The sequence below is a fragment of the Anticarsia gemmatalis genome, chromosome 2 (genome assembly GCF_050436995.1).
Source record: "Anticarsia gemmatalis isolate Benzon Research Colony breed Stoneville strain chromosome 2, ilAntGemm2 primary, whole genome shotgun sequence".
NCBI classification, from domain to species: domain Eukaryota; kingdom Metazoa; phylum Arthropoda; class Insecta; order Lepidoptera; family Erebidae; genus Anticarsia; species Anticarsia gemmatalis.
In genome coordinates this window covers 5,702,182-5,720,271 of record NC_134746.1, presented here as the reverse complement: position 1 = coordinate 5,720,271, position 18,090 = coordinate 5,702,182, and the positions used below count along the sequence as shown (strand labels likewise).

General features: G+C 34.8%; 1 protein-coding gene across 1 annotated transcript in view; it reads left to right on the top strand.

Moving 5' to 3' along the window:
• Prip (aquaporin prip) overlaps nucleotides 1-18,090 on the top strand; it is a 37,127-nt gene that overhangs the window by 14,000 nt on the left and 5,037 nt on the right. Inside the window, exons 2-4 of the mRNA XM_076126442.1 lie at nucleotides 9,550-9,641; nucleotides 10,850-10,974; nucleotides 11,347-11,616. Coding sequence (XP_075982557.1) covers nucleotides 9,554-9,641; nucleotides 10,850-10,974; nucleotides 11,347-11,616 — 483 coding nt within the window. The 5' untranslated portion in view covers nucleotides 9,550-9,553. The remainder of the gene's footprint in view (nucleotides 1-9,549; nucleotides 9,642-10,849; nucleotides 10,975-11,346; nucleotides 11,617-18,090) is intronic.

Sequence of the window (18,090 nt, the reverse complement as noted above, 5' to 3'; positions counted from 1 at the left end):
CGTGTAATGTAACTTACACTCACTGGCAAAGAGGTAGAATTAAAGAATGCCATTTGCTACGCTACGACAAATCACTAAGAACTACGCTACGCTATACATGACTTGTTTTTTTTATATTTAAAGATTTGCGCATCGCAGCAGAAGCATACAGCATTGCAATGGTTTCATTGAATATTTGATGTTATTTCTGTTCCTAAAACTATAAGTTATCAGTTTCTAAAATTTTGTATGATCACGAATTCATAACCCTGGTTCGTGGGTACACAAGCAAACAACGCGTTTCATATAAGTTATTATGCTTAGGAATTTTACTCTTAACTCTACATTAACCTCTCATAGTTATAAAAATATACTTCAAAGATGACCGCAAAAAGCGTAGATTTTTTAACCCAGTCATTAGAATCGGTAATTTCTACAGATGTAAGAAGTTCATTGAACTCTAAGGAACAAGACTTTATTTAACGCCTAGCCGTGACATAACTGTTTAACCAGTGGTTGTCAAAAACCTGTTGTGATATGCATCTCACTGGACTCGGGATGATATCTTCTGACATTCGCTATACGAGTTTATACTACGGCTCTTACAAATTGTTGATCAAATCGAATGGTGTATTTGGTTACACTGAGGAATTCGTTTTGGCGACGATGCAAGGAACTTTTTTAGTAGACTTACAAGCTAATTTTATAAGTATTGCTTATTATTACTGATGTCAAAAAAGAGGAGGTATGTTCGAGTGATTGTTTTTTTATGTATGTTCGTCGATTACTCTACCAGCAATAAAGGTATTTTTAATCATTGTCTTTTTTCAAAAGAGAAGGTATACCTCCGAAATCGTCCCTGACAAAATCGTTGTCATTTGGTCCTTGAAAGAAAAACATGATTTTTTTTTTTTAATTAGTCACACCTGGCCAGCTTGATACAGTTCACATAGAATCCATCTTCCCCCATTTAGAGGTAGAGTTAAAGATGATTATATTATACGGTAAATTTTCATAAAAGCAAATCTCAACAGGGTAGATTTCTCGAGAATTCCCACGGAAAATATAAGCCTTCAATTCATGTAGCGTTTTCTTGAAGCCTGAATCACACAAGTTTTACGACAGACCGTCAATCGCTAAGTTGTGGTCGTAAACGTTTTATGAATAAAAACGTTTCGTGCTATACGATCAGTATACGAGTTATGATCTATTCCAGCGACAATCGATACGAACTTGAAATTATAATCTTGTAAATAAAATATGTTATCAAACATAATCGGATTCATTCGTTTATAATGTTTGGCTAGACTGCTCACAATTTCCCGGAAATCGACATTTTACAATAATTACAATATTTTTAAAGATATCTTTTTATAATATCAACGTCTCGTAAGTATCATTCATCAGTATTCATATGCGATACAATAAAAAGCATTATAGACATTCACAACTTGAACATAAATCAAGTTTCTGCAACACTTTATTTGACTTTTCCAAACATTCTGATCGAAAAAGGATGCAACGAACTTTCGAATTGACAATATTCGTTACGGTATAATCACATGTAATATGCTAATAAAAAATCCAACACAATGTACTCACTTAAGGTATGTTCATTCTTAAGTAGCCGTAGCAAGAATATCAATGAAATGTTTAAAAGCTAATCAAATTCAGTACACGGTTCGAATACGTAAACTGCTAGTTATGTGGCCACATCGTCACTTAGCCGTGTTGTAGGAAGCTGAGTGAAATTACAATCAGTGTCTATTACTAATTAATTAGTTGACTTCATGTGTGGTGTTGGCTGTGTGATGTAATTAATAGAAGCGGAACTTAGTTTGTTATTGCTCTGTTCCTTGTTCTGGGATTCCCCAGGGAGCTACTTTGGTGCCTGCCATGACTTGATTTTGAATGTCGATTAGTTGCGCACGTTTAAATAACAAACATGACCAGTTGAGGAATAAAGGCGGTAATCAAAGGGTAGGAGAGAGAAAATCGTCGATATTTAACGTCAAAATAAGATTCTTAGAGCTGGTTTGACGCATATCAATACAGAACTCGATAGACCGAAAAAAAATGTAAATCTAAAACAATATCAGAATTACACAGATTTAAAACAAAAGATTCGAGTTAACTTGACAGAGTAGCCTCATCCTTGTCGTAAAAAAAATAAATATATGAAATACCCAGGCTTTTGTTTATTGATTTAAAAACAAATATAATAATCAAGTATATTTGAGATAGGTAACCATCATTTAGGACGAAAGGACATCATACATGTTCTAAGTCATAAGTTCTATTTACAACGATTACAAATGCATGCACATTAATTACAACTAGGTCAACATAGAGATATTACTAGAGATAGTGATTTATAATAGAATTATATTATTAATATAATCAACAACGTGATATAGCCTCTACGATAGCACAACTATTATCGTACTTGATAATAACAACGGATTGCATACTTGTAAATGTTTATAATGAAACATAAATCTTCTGTTTAATCGTAGCTGGCCATAAATCAAGGGACAATACGGAAACTTTTTAATATTTTCTTTTTTAAATGGCCAGCCATACATATTCCAGTCTATCGGAGAGATTACCAGCAAGTTTGTCGGCGCAAATCAATCGCATGTAGTTCGGAAAACTGCACTGTAGCTCGCTTCTCTACTACTATCGACTTCCAACAACCGTCGAGAAATTTTACACAAAAATCTGTTTAGCGCCTGTACCGGGATCTATGGGCAATTTTGGCATTGCATTTTAAATGTCAAACTCTCGATACTCACAATTGCGCTACCGTGGCTCGATTTTCTATTACTATCGACTACCGACAACCTACTGGCATCTAGAATTTTTCTGTGAAAATCTGATCAGCGCCTCTGACGGACGTCGTAGAAACTATTTTGGCAGTAGATTCTAAGTGTCAAAATTTCGATACTCGACAGTACTGACTGTACAGAATCGCGCTACAGGTCTATTCCCACAAGCAATGCAGTTATTATGCCCAAATAGACCTCTATGGTCGACCGGAGTGTGTCCGCCATTAGGGACTCTGTAAACGATTAACTAGTATCTATTTTTTTTTCTATTTGACCATGGTCGATAGTATTTAAGTGGCTATTGGTTTTCGAATCTATACAAATAAACTGGTAGACTATCTAATTTATTCGACAAATATCTACCAAACCTAATGTTTGACAAATTATTTTCTTGAACGTTTACCGGCTGTTTACTTAGACCAAAAAGTATTTTCATTGTCAATAAGTTCTATATTGTAAAACCATACATACCTTGGCAAAGCAGCATGGTGAAATAAATACAGTGGGTTTTGTGGACAGTTCTATCCGAACCAGTGCTTATTAGAACAGTGATGGGTTACGGTCAATAGCGGACACCCATTATTTACGGGAAGCGGCGCACGAAAACTTTTTACGACAAGATTTTTCGTTAGATTATAGAACAAAAAAAGTGTAGGTATATTTTCTAACTCAGGTCTGATACCAAAGCTTGGACGAGGAGTTTAAAAGATGTTTAACCCTACGTTTTGTAAATTCATGTCATCGTTTCTCATCATTTAAAATAGAATCTCTGTTACTTTTATGGAGTGGATAACAATCAGGTGTGTTCATTGACATATTTACAGTAATGTTGTTACCCACTTGACGAGGTGAATGTGGTCATATCCTACTGCACGGGCGGACGGTGTAGGAGGTCTATTCTATAAAACGCGTTGGCTGCTTCCTCTTGAGGATTATTCGCGATGTACATAAATATAACGCTATTTCTGCTTACTACCCACACACATGAAAATAAGACAACGAGTAATTCGGTTTATTTAATTTTGTTTTTACTACGTCTACTCTTTGAACAATAGCTGCAACAACAATTTTGTATTACGGTGTGAAGTTCAAAGAAGCTTCAGCAATAAAAATCATAAAAAGATAACTCCCGTTTTCATAAACACGCATAATGAATAGAATTATATCAAGTAAGTATAAAAACTGTTTAATTCACAAACAAACTCACTGACATAGATATATTTTATCATCTTAAATATATAACGTGTAATCGCATACCACTTTCTTGCCATGACCTCATTCAGTTTACAGTAGCCCCTAAACTTATCACTTGTTTTTCCTTTTCACTTCTTTTCAAACAATATTATTATGATAATTTAACTACTCCAGTTCTCAATACATCGCTGCTTCAACTACAGCAAGCTCTTCAAATCGATAAGCTATAAACGTAATAGTTATAATTTTAAATACGTTTATCGACATAACCTTTCGTGACAAACAAAAATTGCTACGACTAATTTCCTTTCAAAGGAAATTGATTGAAAGCTGCAGAAAGTTGGTTTAACCTCGAACCTTGTATAGTAACTAATGTCTCCAACGTGTCAATAAAAGCACGGCATGTCGTGATAATCATATTGTTTCACTACGTTTTAGATACCTTAATGACTGTTTTCGGTGTAGAACATTCGAGGCCGATCGTTCCGACTCAAAATCATCCATTATCATATCTAGAACCGACGGAAAAAACATAAATCTTCATTTATAATGTTATATCAATATTCTGACGTCAAACTAACAATTTTTCCAGCGTTTTCACTCAAAGGATAGTTAGCCTTGTTATATTTGACCATTAATATTATATTTTGTTGTTTTCTTGTATTATATACATTAACAGTAACTAAAGTGAACAAAATTAAATTATGTACATACTATACTCGTTATTTTCATTCATGATTGTGTCACCAGTCTATAAGTAGTACTATCTTATGGGCATATCTACCTATACAATTGCCCATTAATCATCAATATCTCTAAAATCGGTATCCCATAGATAATAAACCGATTAATACGCATACCACGTAATAATCCAAAGCTATTTTGATATACGAACAAAAACGTATTAGCATTCAAAATCGCGAAACGGTTACGGTATAATTGCAATGTGCCGAAACTTAATGAACACATTACAGAGAGAATTAACCCCCGGTTTCTAAAATAAATTTAACGGTAGTTTATCTATTCAATAGCGTTTAAACTCATATAAAAAAAACGTTATTTAATAGATAAACTACCGCTAAATGTGCTCAGAAACCGGGGGTTAGTCAGGTACTAAACATAGAGAGTGGCTTCCTCATCCTTACACAGACTTGTCAAATAGACCTTAGCAAGTTGATACTAACTGGTCAAACCATACGCAGTCGTACATCCTGTCCAACCTCTAACTAGGTGAGTGTTTTACACCTATTATGGAAACTTACGTTTTTGGAGAGCTGCCAATTCATCCTGTCACATTTTAACGATTATGTAATGAGAACTATTAGACTATGATATTATAATAATATACCACTAATAATATTATTAATACTTATACTTATTAATACAGCGATTTTGTTTATGCCTGATAGAAATTAATTCTTAGGCCTTTTATTGATGGATCTTCTCAGACTATGTCTGTTAAGGTAAGATTTACTCACCCTAAGTTCGGTTAAACATCAACGATACTAAAAAGCATTAACTTTACGACGAGAGAAGTGATTTTCTACTATCATTGAACCGGTTATCAAGTAACTATCGATTATATGGGGAAATATGCTAGGGGGCCCATCAATTTCGAAAGAACTTATCTTTGGTGATTTGGTCGTCAAATATTTACTATGATATTGGGGAGTGTAGGAAATTCAGAATTGATTTGACTCTCTTTACATAGTTAATATTTAGTAGGTGTTCCCGCATAGACCTTTTGAGCCACGAACGCAAGTGCACTTATTACCTGACGCCACCTTAATCGTCTGCAATAGATGAATACTGTAGCGTGATTCTCTACCACAATCGACTACCGACAAACGGCTAACTATCAAATTATTTTGTAAGTAAATTAAATATATTTTAAATGTCAAACTCTCGGGACTCGATACGGACTGTACAGAATCGCACTTCATGCGAATGTTAATAATTCTGTAGGTAATGTTTATTTAAAACTAACAATACAAATACACATTACATTCAAAAGCCATCAACTATTTGGGTATTCCCTGCACCCGGATCAACATCGGTGTCTCACAATATTACCATAGCAATCACTGCATGACGCGACGGTAAATAATTATTAACACCTGCACGCATTACCGTTGTATCCAGCCTAGCGTAAACACAATCTCTGTTGATTACAATACCGATATATTCCACTCGCGTTGTTATTCTAATATGGATAAAATATTTGTGTCCAAACAAAGTAATACGACTGATACGGTGTTATTGCTTGTATAAATACCTGTTCAGTAATTATAATACTTTGATTCCGTCTACAATAACTAGTCCTTAGACGTGAGAGAATCTGACTATTGTACAGGCTCACAGCAAAGTTACTTCTATCTGACATTTCTCTGCATAGGCCTACCCTGCCTACTCTGTCTGATTCTTATCCTCACACAATAAAGTAGATCAACATCACTACATGTTATAAAGTTCCCTTGCCGTGTCTGTTTGCGACAAACTCAAAGGTTACTAAATGAATTTTCATGCAATTTTCACCAATAGGTAGAAAGTTTCTTGAGAAAATTTTAAGTATATAGGTAACTAGCTGACCCGCGCAACTTCGCTTGCGTCACATAAGAGAGAATGGGTCAAATTTTTCCCCGTTTTTGTAACATTTTTTACTGGTACTCTGCTCCTACTGGTCGTAGCGTGATGATATATAGCCTATAACCTTCCTCAATAAATGGGCTATCTAACACTGAAATAATTTTTCGAATCGGACCAGTAGTTTCTGAGATTAGCGCGTTCAAACAAACAAACAAACAAACAAACTCTTCAGCTTTATAATATTAGTATAGATTAGTATAGATTTGTTTAGATTTCGGTTAAATTTACTCATTTACACGGGTGGAACTGAGGCAGTCCGCTAGTAGTTCTGTAAAGTAGTGATCTACAATCCTTTACCAAGCTTGTACACAGATAGATAGAGCACTACAAAACGAGGTAAAGCAAAGAATGATAACGGAAGCACTTAATCGTAATTGTACTATTTACTACAATAATTGCGACACTATACGTAACCACCTACATTTATTGCAATCAACTGCATACTTTAAAATATGACACAATATTTCTATCTAACGACATGAACCGAAACTGAAAACCTGAAACTTAATCTAAAACTGAGAAATTATTGGCTGTATTGAGGCTATAAGGTGAGGCATGCCGTAGCGTCTTCTATTTATTTCGATTTTTATACAAAACAAAAGAAAGTTCCTCAATATTACTCAATAAAAAATCATATAGAAGGCAGGTTTTTGACAAAATTCTATAGAAAAACGCAACGCTGTTCTGTAGCGATTATGAATTCGACTGTGGACAAACGTCAACAAATTTTGTTTGAAAATCTCATCAGCGCCTAGTGCTTATAGCAGGCGGCGGCGGCGTAAGAAATATTTTTGCAGAATAATTTAAATTTCAAACTCTCGATACCCGATAGCAGCGACTGTAAAATGTACCTATATACTCTCATTTTTGGATAGCGTCTAATGTTCGTAGCGATCTCAAACAATTTCGATAGTCTTATATCTACGTAGGACGGCCAACGGAAGATGATAGATGATACTAGCTTTAGTAACGCCCAGCACCCACTCCAATCACGTACCGTAGGTACTACAACTAGATAATGTTACTATGTGTCACATTTGATTTCGTAATACATATTTTTATACTAATATATTGAGATAAATGTGTTCCGCATGTGGTAACAACATTAATGACAAAGTACCTAAAAAAAATTTGGGCATACCGACTAAAAACCTGACGGTGTTCCTTCAATAGTCACCATAAAGTGGCCAGGACGCGGTACCTCCAATTGGATACTCCGCGTCCCAATGACAAAGTACCTAATACGTACATAGAGTACGTGGTTTAGTTTTCGATGGTTACCAGTGATATAGTTATTTGAAAATATTATCACAGTTCTGCAAATAAATAAACCTAACATTATCGTGTAGACACCAGTATTGTCGTGGCTGCTCACTTGTTATCATAAGGTATTAACACGAGCGGGTAGCTAAGACTAAATCTAGTGCAAACAGAGCATTACAGCCATTGTACATAGCATGTAGAATTATAGACATATTGCTTTGAAAATAAGACTGAACATTCATAGGGTAAAATGTTATCCATACCTAATAGTAAAAACAATGATGAATGCATTCCACAATTGAATTTTTACACAAACACATGGACGTATTGCTAGCTTACCTAGACTAACAATCGCTAGGTTGAACAAATATTTGTTCTCTGCGTATGCCTCACCCGCTACCCTGTAACGTAGCAGACATTGAAAACACCATTTGGGACATTAACATGCCAAAATATAGGACAACGCGAGACGGTGACAGTTTTTATTTGTTTTATGATAAACGACTTTCGTTTACCTTAAGACAGGAAAGGTTAAATATAAATAACTTTTTTCCTTAAAAACAACGAAAATAACTACTACGTGATCGGTGTGAGCACCCGTATCTGTATTAAAAGGACTTTTAGTACATGTAACAAGTACCTAGGTGGTTTAGTGCCCTTTAAGAGTCTCGCTTAAAGCTTTTATGGCAAATAATTACCGAGTGGTGCGGTCATGGTAAACGGCATAGACCTTGCTCACTGCTTGCACACATCCGAAGGAATTATGGATTACTGCCAAGGTGAAGCGGATGCGAAATTATTATGAAGACGGCTGAAAGTCTAGATTAAATGAAACCGGTAACAATCGTAAATGGTTTAGTCACGCTACCGAAATTGTAAATTATGACAGGCATTACGATGTTCTATGGAGCCCAAAATGAGAATGAGGTAGTTTATACTCATTCACAGGATGATAGCATTTAACTGGACCCGGAAACAATAAGAGAACATCGAAATAATGACTCGAACACAGTAATTAAGTGTGTAAAATTCTCCGACATCAGTGGTTGGAGCTTTATCTGGTGTCCGGAAGGCCGCTTTCCCAATTTCCTGTTAATTGTTCCATTCAGAACGGTCACAGCCGGCCGACTGGACCATGCACCCTGTACTTAATTAGTATAATTTGCGTCCGGCCATCACGCATTTCCCTACTATTAAACTTGACCGTGGACTATATCTAAACCACTGACTCCCTATTACCACTATTGTTGGCTCCCATGCTAGTGAAAAATGTAAATCGACAAACAGTAAATGTTATCAGATTTAGTGAACTAACGACGTATATCGTAAGCCTTTAGTGGAATGTTTGAATAGAAGTAGGTACTGTATGCTGTATCGTGGACTGTGCGTGACACTACAAAGCTGTCATTAGCACCGTCTAACTATAACCTTGTTTAGATTGTCTTTTTGTATTCCGATATAGAAAAACTTTACGTAATTATAGCTTGGCCCAAAAAGGTGATGTTAGTTGGAAGGCAGAGTAGTTACAAATTGGAATCTTTTGACTTATCGTAGGCTTCATAACTTATATAGCAAATTAGTACATAATCAATTATATAGTAAATTTTGATAGAAATATTAATGATTGTTTCTTTTTCAGAACCATGGGTGAACTCGGAGCAAAGCTGGGTCTCGACGAGCTGACGGGAGGAGCAGCCGGCATCAGCCGAGCACTCCTTGCTGAATTCATCGGTAAATACACACAACTAACTAATACTAACGTCATATGTACATATTAGAACAGCCTAACAAGACAGATGTGTTCACTCACGGTTTTCTATGAAAAACTAAGTTGGAATAATAAAATTCCACATTGTATTGACAGCAGCTCCTTAAACGGAGTCATCTAACAGCCCTAATAAGTGACATCAGTAAAGTTGATCGTAGTAGGTAAATGCCGTACCTAGTTATGTCATAGTTAGAATTTATAGAATAACATAAATGTGTTTTATTGAGATCGCAAACGCTGCATGATGAGACATTAGCATGGCTTACCCCCGGTTTCTGAGTACATTTAGCGGCAGTTTATCGCTTTAACGTTATTGAATAGATAAGCTACCGCTAAATGTACACAGAAACCGGGGTTAATAATATATCATGAAGGTATCTCATCAAACTGGGTATTACAGTACAAACAATACTCATACTATTTTAATACTTAATCGTTATTTAAAGTTAATCCTAAAGTGTATGCAGAATTCCGTGCAAGTATGTTATTTACGTTTTATACGAGTCCTTCGAATAAAATTATTTTACTATGTTATGCGCAAGCAAGCGTGCTCGGCATATTGCAAGCTTTTTATACAAGCACAAGTTTTTCAATCCGAGTGAAATTAACTGCTATTTAAAACGTTTGTTGCATAATCCTTTGTTGTATATTAAATAAAACAGTGAGCTTCAAAAGAAAATCTTTATTACTTGATTCTTTTGCAACAGCTACGTGCAAAACTTTTATATGCATAACTTCAAAGAACTTTGATCTTATTTACTAAAAACATCGGATTGTCGATTTATTTAAAAGTTTTCTCTAAACATTTACTAAAAAAGAGAAGAATTCATATTTTAACAGTTTTATTAATATGTTAACAGATAGAACTAGTTTTAGATGATGATAGCCAATAATAAAATCACTAAAGAAACGATGACCATCAGAAGATATAAACATAAACACTCTTATTCATAAAAATATATGAAGTTATGAAAGGCATATAAAGAGTTTTGTTTCTTTCACTCCTTAGCGAAATGAAAAAGAAACTTAATGTAGTAGTTTTTTAACTAAAATAGGTTTATAGTGTGTTTATGAACAGAGGGAAAGTTTATATTCAAAGGTTGCTTTGCCATAAGTCGTGGTCATGGCGCCTAATAAGACGATTGTTGAAAGACTATTTCGTTCGGTGCAGGTAATCTATTGCTGAACCTGTTTGGATGCGGCGCGTGCATCAACATCTCTCAGGGCACGAACGCGGCGCCGGACATCGTGCTCATCGCACTGGCTTTCGGTCTTGCTGTCTATGCCGCTGTTTCTGTAAGTATATTTGCATTGTTCATTGACTTTTGAATCTGTTGTAACATTGCCAAAAGCTAATCGATTTAGATTTTTTAGGGAAATATTGTTATGTATTGCCACGAGTTCTTACGAACGGATAATTAAAACGCAGTCCGATTAACAGCGAAAAATAAAATGGAATACAGAATAACCAAAAATCTGAGTTTAATATTATAAATCCTGAGGAATTTGATAATTCGTCCCGGGAGAATTTAGAACGCGTTTTGTAAGAACTTTTGAGTTTCTAATATTTTAGAAATTGGTGTTAATAAAGCCATCTTTATGTCTATGAGACGATAACGTTACCATAATTTCTAGACAGTAACATTACCATACTTTCTATTCTACCAGGCGATAGGTCACATATCAGGCGGTCACATCAACCCAGCGGTGACCCTCGGCCTCGCATCAGCCGGCCGCGTGAAGCCAGCGAGAGCGGTCTTGTACATCATCGCACAATGCGCCGGAGCTGCTGCAGGCTCCGGTCTACTCAAGGCTTTGACTCCTGAACGAGCGGCCGGCAAGCTCGGAGTAACTGGGCTGGGCACTGATGTAACTCAACTACAAGGCTTCGGTATCGAGTTCTTCCTTGGATTTGTGCTGATCTTCGTTGTTTGTGGGGTAAGTCGCTATCATTTTATTATTATTATGAGCCTGTATCGTCCCACTGCTGGGCAAAGGCCTCCCTCATAGCTCTCCGCTGCAAACGATCTCTGGCGGTCTATACTCAATCTGGGCTGTAAGAGTCAAGCTCGTCTCTCCACCTTCTACGGGGTCTACCTCGCTATTATAATCACTTTTTATTTATTTTGGAAAAAGGAGCCCTTTGCCCTAGCTGCAGATTGATACAAGCTATAAAATATCATTAAAACACGGGTAAGCTAAAACCGATTCCACAAAACTTTGTCATGTCTTTTTATTGCTTCTTGATTTAAAATGAATGACCCACCTAGGTTTATCTTGTTTTACTCAAATTATATGCGAACTTAACCGCAGATCCTTTAGGTATTCGCACTTTACAAATTCATACTAAAAGCTTGTAAAAATATATCAAATCAAATATTTTTTTCATTTCATTGTTGGTACAGTTTCAGGAATCTTTGCTAGACTATAATAGTAACTATACTTAGAAGGATATGAATAGTAATATAAAAAATATGATTGAATACTTAAATCTAACATAGAGGACGGCGGACGTGACAATCAGTTCATAACGATTCCTAGTAAAACGGAACCTTCAAACGGGTTGAGGCATGACATGCAATAATACCAGTACCTACTGGGGACCAGACAATGACGCTACAGATTAGATACACTACTGGCTAGAGAGAAAAAATAAATCTAAAAATGGAATAAAATAATGAGAATATGTAGTACGTTATAATATTACCGAAGCGGTCCACAGTCATAATCCAACAACTTAGTAAAAAGCCTTTTATACAAGTTTCGCGATTAGCGACGGTATACCGAATTCAACATTTAGAACATCAGTGACGCGCTGGCTTGTGGTGGCCTATTCAATACAGCTACTCTTTTTTAAATTACATTTTAGATAAATCTCCACGATATTTGCTGGCATGCAGGCTCTTTACTAAGGTGTCGGACTATAGCGGTCGTCTTAAGAGAGGATGTGGATTTGTCAATAAAACCTAGGATATAGATTGTAAAATCGGCTGAATGCGAAAACATCATTAAAAATACCATAGGCGTCAAAATGATAAAGACAGCATAAAAGTTAAGATTTAGCAATAGCACTATGCCTGGGTATTGAAACTGGGACTTCCTGGTCAGCAGATGGTCACATTAGCAACTGCGCCTCAGAGGCAGTCGAGGCTAGATAACAATGCGCTTAATCATTTGCCATTGAAACTAAGTTTTATTCATCATATCCATAAATAAACGACAATAAATAATATTAATTATCATCTAAAGTCTAGTCCTAACGAACAATGAGTAATCAAATGACCTAACCTAACTTATCGTAGTTTATTTTCTAGAAATACGTTGTGCCTAGGAATAGGAACGAACATAATGATCTAACGTCGTTTCTCAAAGGCACTAAGTTCGTGACACGACGATATTAACGGAAGCAGTTATCTGCTTTTTGTAATGAAATATTTAAAACGATTTTCGTAGTTACAGACAGGAAAAAAACTGGCCAAGTGCGAGTTAGACTCGCACACGAAGAGTACCGTACCATTTTTTATAAAAATAACTACAGACTACGTTACGTATATAGGACTCCCCTAAAATGTTAATTTTATTTTGTTATTTTCTGTATTATCTAGTTGTTTTAGCGGCAACAGAAATAGAACTTCTGTGGAAATTTCAAATGTCCAACTATCACGGTTCATGAGATGCCTGGTGACAGACAGACAGATAGACAACGAATTGCGTCTCGTTTTTATGCTTTGGGAAAGGAGCTCTAAAAAACTTCAATGTATCTACAAAATAAATCACTGACAATTATGAAAGAAGTTTCGTGGAATATAATGAACAGAATTGTTTTGTCTTAATAATAGTGCCGATGGCCAGAAGCTTAATGGAGTGGATCTAACATGAAGCAAGCAACTCTTTAATAAAACTCATTTGTTAAACTTAACTAAGGCTGTTTAGTACCGCTATACCTATTAAGAAAGAGATTGGTATCTTGACGTTACAAAAGCGAAGATTTTTCCTCTTTCTTAAAATTAATGGTGGGTACCACTTTTGTTGCCCATATTGAGGGATTCACTTCCCATTTTGAGGGACCGGGTTTGACAATTCTTATGGTGAATACTCATTTGGAAATGTGCCTAATATATCACCTGTAATGTCTCTTTTTTACCCTATTTTATAAAACGACAAAGACAAAGGACGACATGTGCGTGTATTTATTACATCTCTGAACTAGCCATTCAGATAAATGTGCGTATTGTAATAAAGTAATAACATTATTCAGCCTGCCAGAGATAACTGTGTAAATAAGCTTGTTTCAAAGCAAAAGTACAAGTTTAACCCATTCTACATTTGCAATACATAGTTATAAAAGCCGGCCGGCAAACGATCACGGCCGCGTTGGATTTAACACGAAATTACCATAAATTGTATAAAATATGTATTTGTAAGGCTTACCGTGATTCAATGTCATTGTCGTGTCCTTAGACTCTTGCTGTATAATTATATGTAGTTAATTCCAATATGACATTGGAACTCGGTGCTGTCATTCATGACTCTCGTCGGTTTGAACAAATAACTCCATTGTTGAACACAATTAGCATCTAACGACGGAAATTTTGAAAAAAATGTTTGTAACAGCCTTTTATTTCAATTTAATGTAACGTTCCGTACCAGTTTCGAAAGCAGTGAAGGCGTTAACGGCCGATTATAATATCGTTAGACTAAATTTCTTGAACTTTGATGACTCGCCTTAAAATCAAAATTAATTGAGCAGTTCAAAAATAACTGTACACGTCACTTTTCTATTTATTTAGTTAGCAAAATAACCATAGTTAATCGACGAAGAACCAGCAGCTTTAATTAACTTAATTGTTTTACTTATCATTGTTTCAATCTGCTGTAATTAACTTCTACAGTAAGAGCTATGATTAAAACAAATAAATAAAGATTTTTCGCTCAGAATTTTAAAAGAAGTCAGACAAAACATTGCGAAGGAAGATCGCGTGCGAAAACGTAATAAGTTATTCGCGAAATAGGTATTAGGCAACAGTCTACTATTAACATAATCAATAAATAACGCTACTGTTTTTATTTCATTCATGTTTAGGGAAAGGCAAATGGGAAATCATCAACAACCTTCAAGCAGATTACCTTTGTGAAAAACAATAGACTTATTATTAACTTACAGGATTCTGCCCGCAATACCGTCTGCATTATAAGATTTCCAGGGTAACAAGTATTCTAAAATAATATGTCAATCTGGGTAAACTTCAAAACCCTTTCAGTAGCTTTTGCGTGAAAATGAGAATTTCTAAGAAAGTATGTCATTTTAAACTTACCTATCTCGTAAATGAATAGGGTTTTTTGACGGAATTTTATTTCAAAAATAAGTCACGACAGCGTTAAAAAATTATATTGTGTGTCGAAAGGACGTTGCAGTTTTACCCTCGGAATGGCAATATCTTTCTTTTGACAAAGTTTGATGAGACTATAATAGTAAGTTATTTTGGTAGACACGCTTTACTCCCACACGACATGGTATTGTAGTATTGATATTACTTCCGGATCTTACTTAAAACTTGGAAGCACGGTTTTATAAACCTATTCGACTAAGTAGGGGAACCTGTTGTACCTTGGCACTATGTGTACCTAGGCCACTGGGCTCGTTTTCATATATTCGCGCGATACTAAATTCTACTGTTTATGGTATTCGATAGGTCACTACAGACTATTCAATGTGTAGTTAGTCGCATACCGCCATTAAACCGGGGTTTGGTGTTATCGACGCTGAAACTTTTTTGTGTGAAAAAGTAAGTATTTCTAATATATTTTGAAGTCTAATAGTTTTAAAAGTTTTCTAATAGTCACTTAACTGTTATATGCTATCGGTTCTTTGATTTTACAAGTCTCAACACAATAAAAAACTTACGAGATACTTAACTCTAAACTATATAAAATCCACCGTTTTAGTGAAGTTGGAGTAGTGTTGTACCTCGGTCACTGTCGATCAGCTGTACCTTGGCCAGTGGCCAAGGTACAACCTGGATGCTGTACTTTGGCCAGCAGAATATTTTATTAAATTATTTCACATTTACGTAATAATATTCCTAATTAAATATCTTTATTATTTCAGAAATCGATGCAAATCACTTAAAAACTGGAAATGGCCTGAAAAAGAGGATTTAAATCTGTACCCGATGAGTGACATTGTCGAAAAAATTAAAACCCCGCAAAAAGTTAACAAGAACAGAGAAATTTATTATGTTCCAGAGATACAGAAGTACTGGGATTTCTACTAAATGCTTAAGGCTGAATAATATATCTACATTATTGATAGTGTTTTTATAATAGCTAGTCCAAATGACTGATTAAAATTTAAGAGAGAAATAATCTATACTAATATTATAAAGCTGAAGAGTTTGTTTGTTTGTTTGTTTGTTTGAACGCGCTAATCTCAGGAACTACTGGTCCGATTTGAAAAATTATTTCAGTGTTACATAGACCATTTATCGAGGAAGGTTATAGGCTATATATCATCACGGTAAGACCAATAGGAGCAGAGTAGCAATAAAAAATGTTACAAAAACGGGGAAATTTTGACCCAATCTCTTATGTGGCGCAAGCGAAGTTGCGCGGGTCAGCTAGTAATTTATATATAGGTAAAGATAATTGTTTCAATATTTTGTTTTCCATTTGCTATGCTATATAGGTATATTGATTTGCTATATTATATTATGTGATATCGTCGCTGCGCCTGCCAAGTTCCACATGTGTCTTTTGTGAGATTTTGGAAAACTTTTTCTTTTATTTGGGACACAAGATTCATTTTTTTTTAACATCAAAATACACATATGGAGTTTGGCAGGCGCAGCGATGTGATGTAACGAAACGGTGGCAAAAAGTTAGTTGTTTTTGTTTAAATATTTTGTTTGAAAAGCATAAAAATAGCTATGAATATTATTTTAATTTTGATCATTTCTAAATGTTGATCATTTTATTTTTTAGTATACTGTAATAATACTGTGTACTGTAATAAATCAAATAAAATGATTTTAGTTAACAAAACTTGATAATTTGCTTAAATTACCCCCAAATTTCAATGTGTCATAGGTACAACGTACTACTGGCCTAGGTACATAGGGTATGTTGTACCTAGGCCACATTTCCCATTTTTTTCTAAATTTAAAAAAATTATGTAAATATTAAACATACATTTCTGATATTTTTTTGGTGCGTACCCAAATAATTGACATTTCAAAATATGCAAATATGATTTGTGTGCTGCACGTCAAATCACAATAAAAAATATATTTCTAAAAAACCGGCCTAGGTACAACAGGTTCCCTTACTATTTTACAAAAATATCTTCTTAAAAGTCAGATTCCAATTACAATACTGTTAAATTATTGAAAAAAAATACAATTTAGTTCAAAAAAATAAAACTGTTTATTTACCTTTAGTACCATAAAGTATTTACCTTTAGTACCATAAAGTACAAAAGGTGGGAATAAACAGTTGCAATCGTAGAGCTTTCAAAGAAATGGGTTCCCTCGGGCCTTGACAAGTCTTTTCAACAAGATGAGTGTCTCACGTCATCAAGTTCTTAAGATAGCGATCATCAGTGACGTGAACACTATAAGAGTAGCCAACGTAGCCACTTCATCATTTATATTGTCCTCCCACGTACTTGTGGGTGTCAATACCTCTTGGATATAGTTATGACACAATAAACTACTTTATACACTCGCTCACCATTAGTTGACCGATATCATGACGTAATTTTTAAAACCTAATATCACGTAACCATAAAATTTAATATAATAATTTAACATAATAATATGCTTTTGATAATATGGCCAACGTTAAAATTAAACAAGTCTAAAACCAACCAGTCTTAGTAAAGTTTTTTTGTGAAATAGGAAATTATTTGTCAAACATCTGAACGCTGAACAAATCTTCATAGAAAGAAATCGCGTGAAAATTCGTGCATTTGTAAGTAAAATAACTAAGTCGCCTTCTATACTCGTTAAACAACCCAAACACTTTTTCCTTTTGGGGTAAAAAACAGGAAAACGCGGGACATGGCCGAATTGAAGGACATTTTAACAGCTTCAATGAACACTTTATTATACTTTTTATTACCGTTAACCTCATCCTTATCTATCCAGCATGTTATAACATGATATAACAACTGTTGACGTAACATTATTTACAGACCATTCATCATTTTCACACAATGACTAGCGTTAACCCAAAAAATTCTGAAAAGATTAAAAAAGTTGGTTTTTGTCAGTATCTTTGTAGTTTAATATCCTTTCATGTTTATATTGTTTATTACATTCATTAAAGTATTAAAGTTAATTTGATGAGTAATAAAATCCTTAGAAGGAATAAATGAATATTATCAGAGGATTTATCTCTAAGTACATTGTAAAT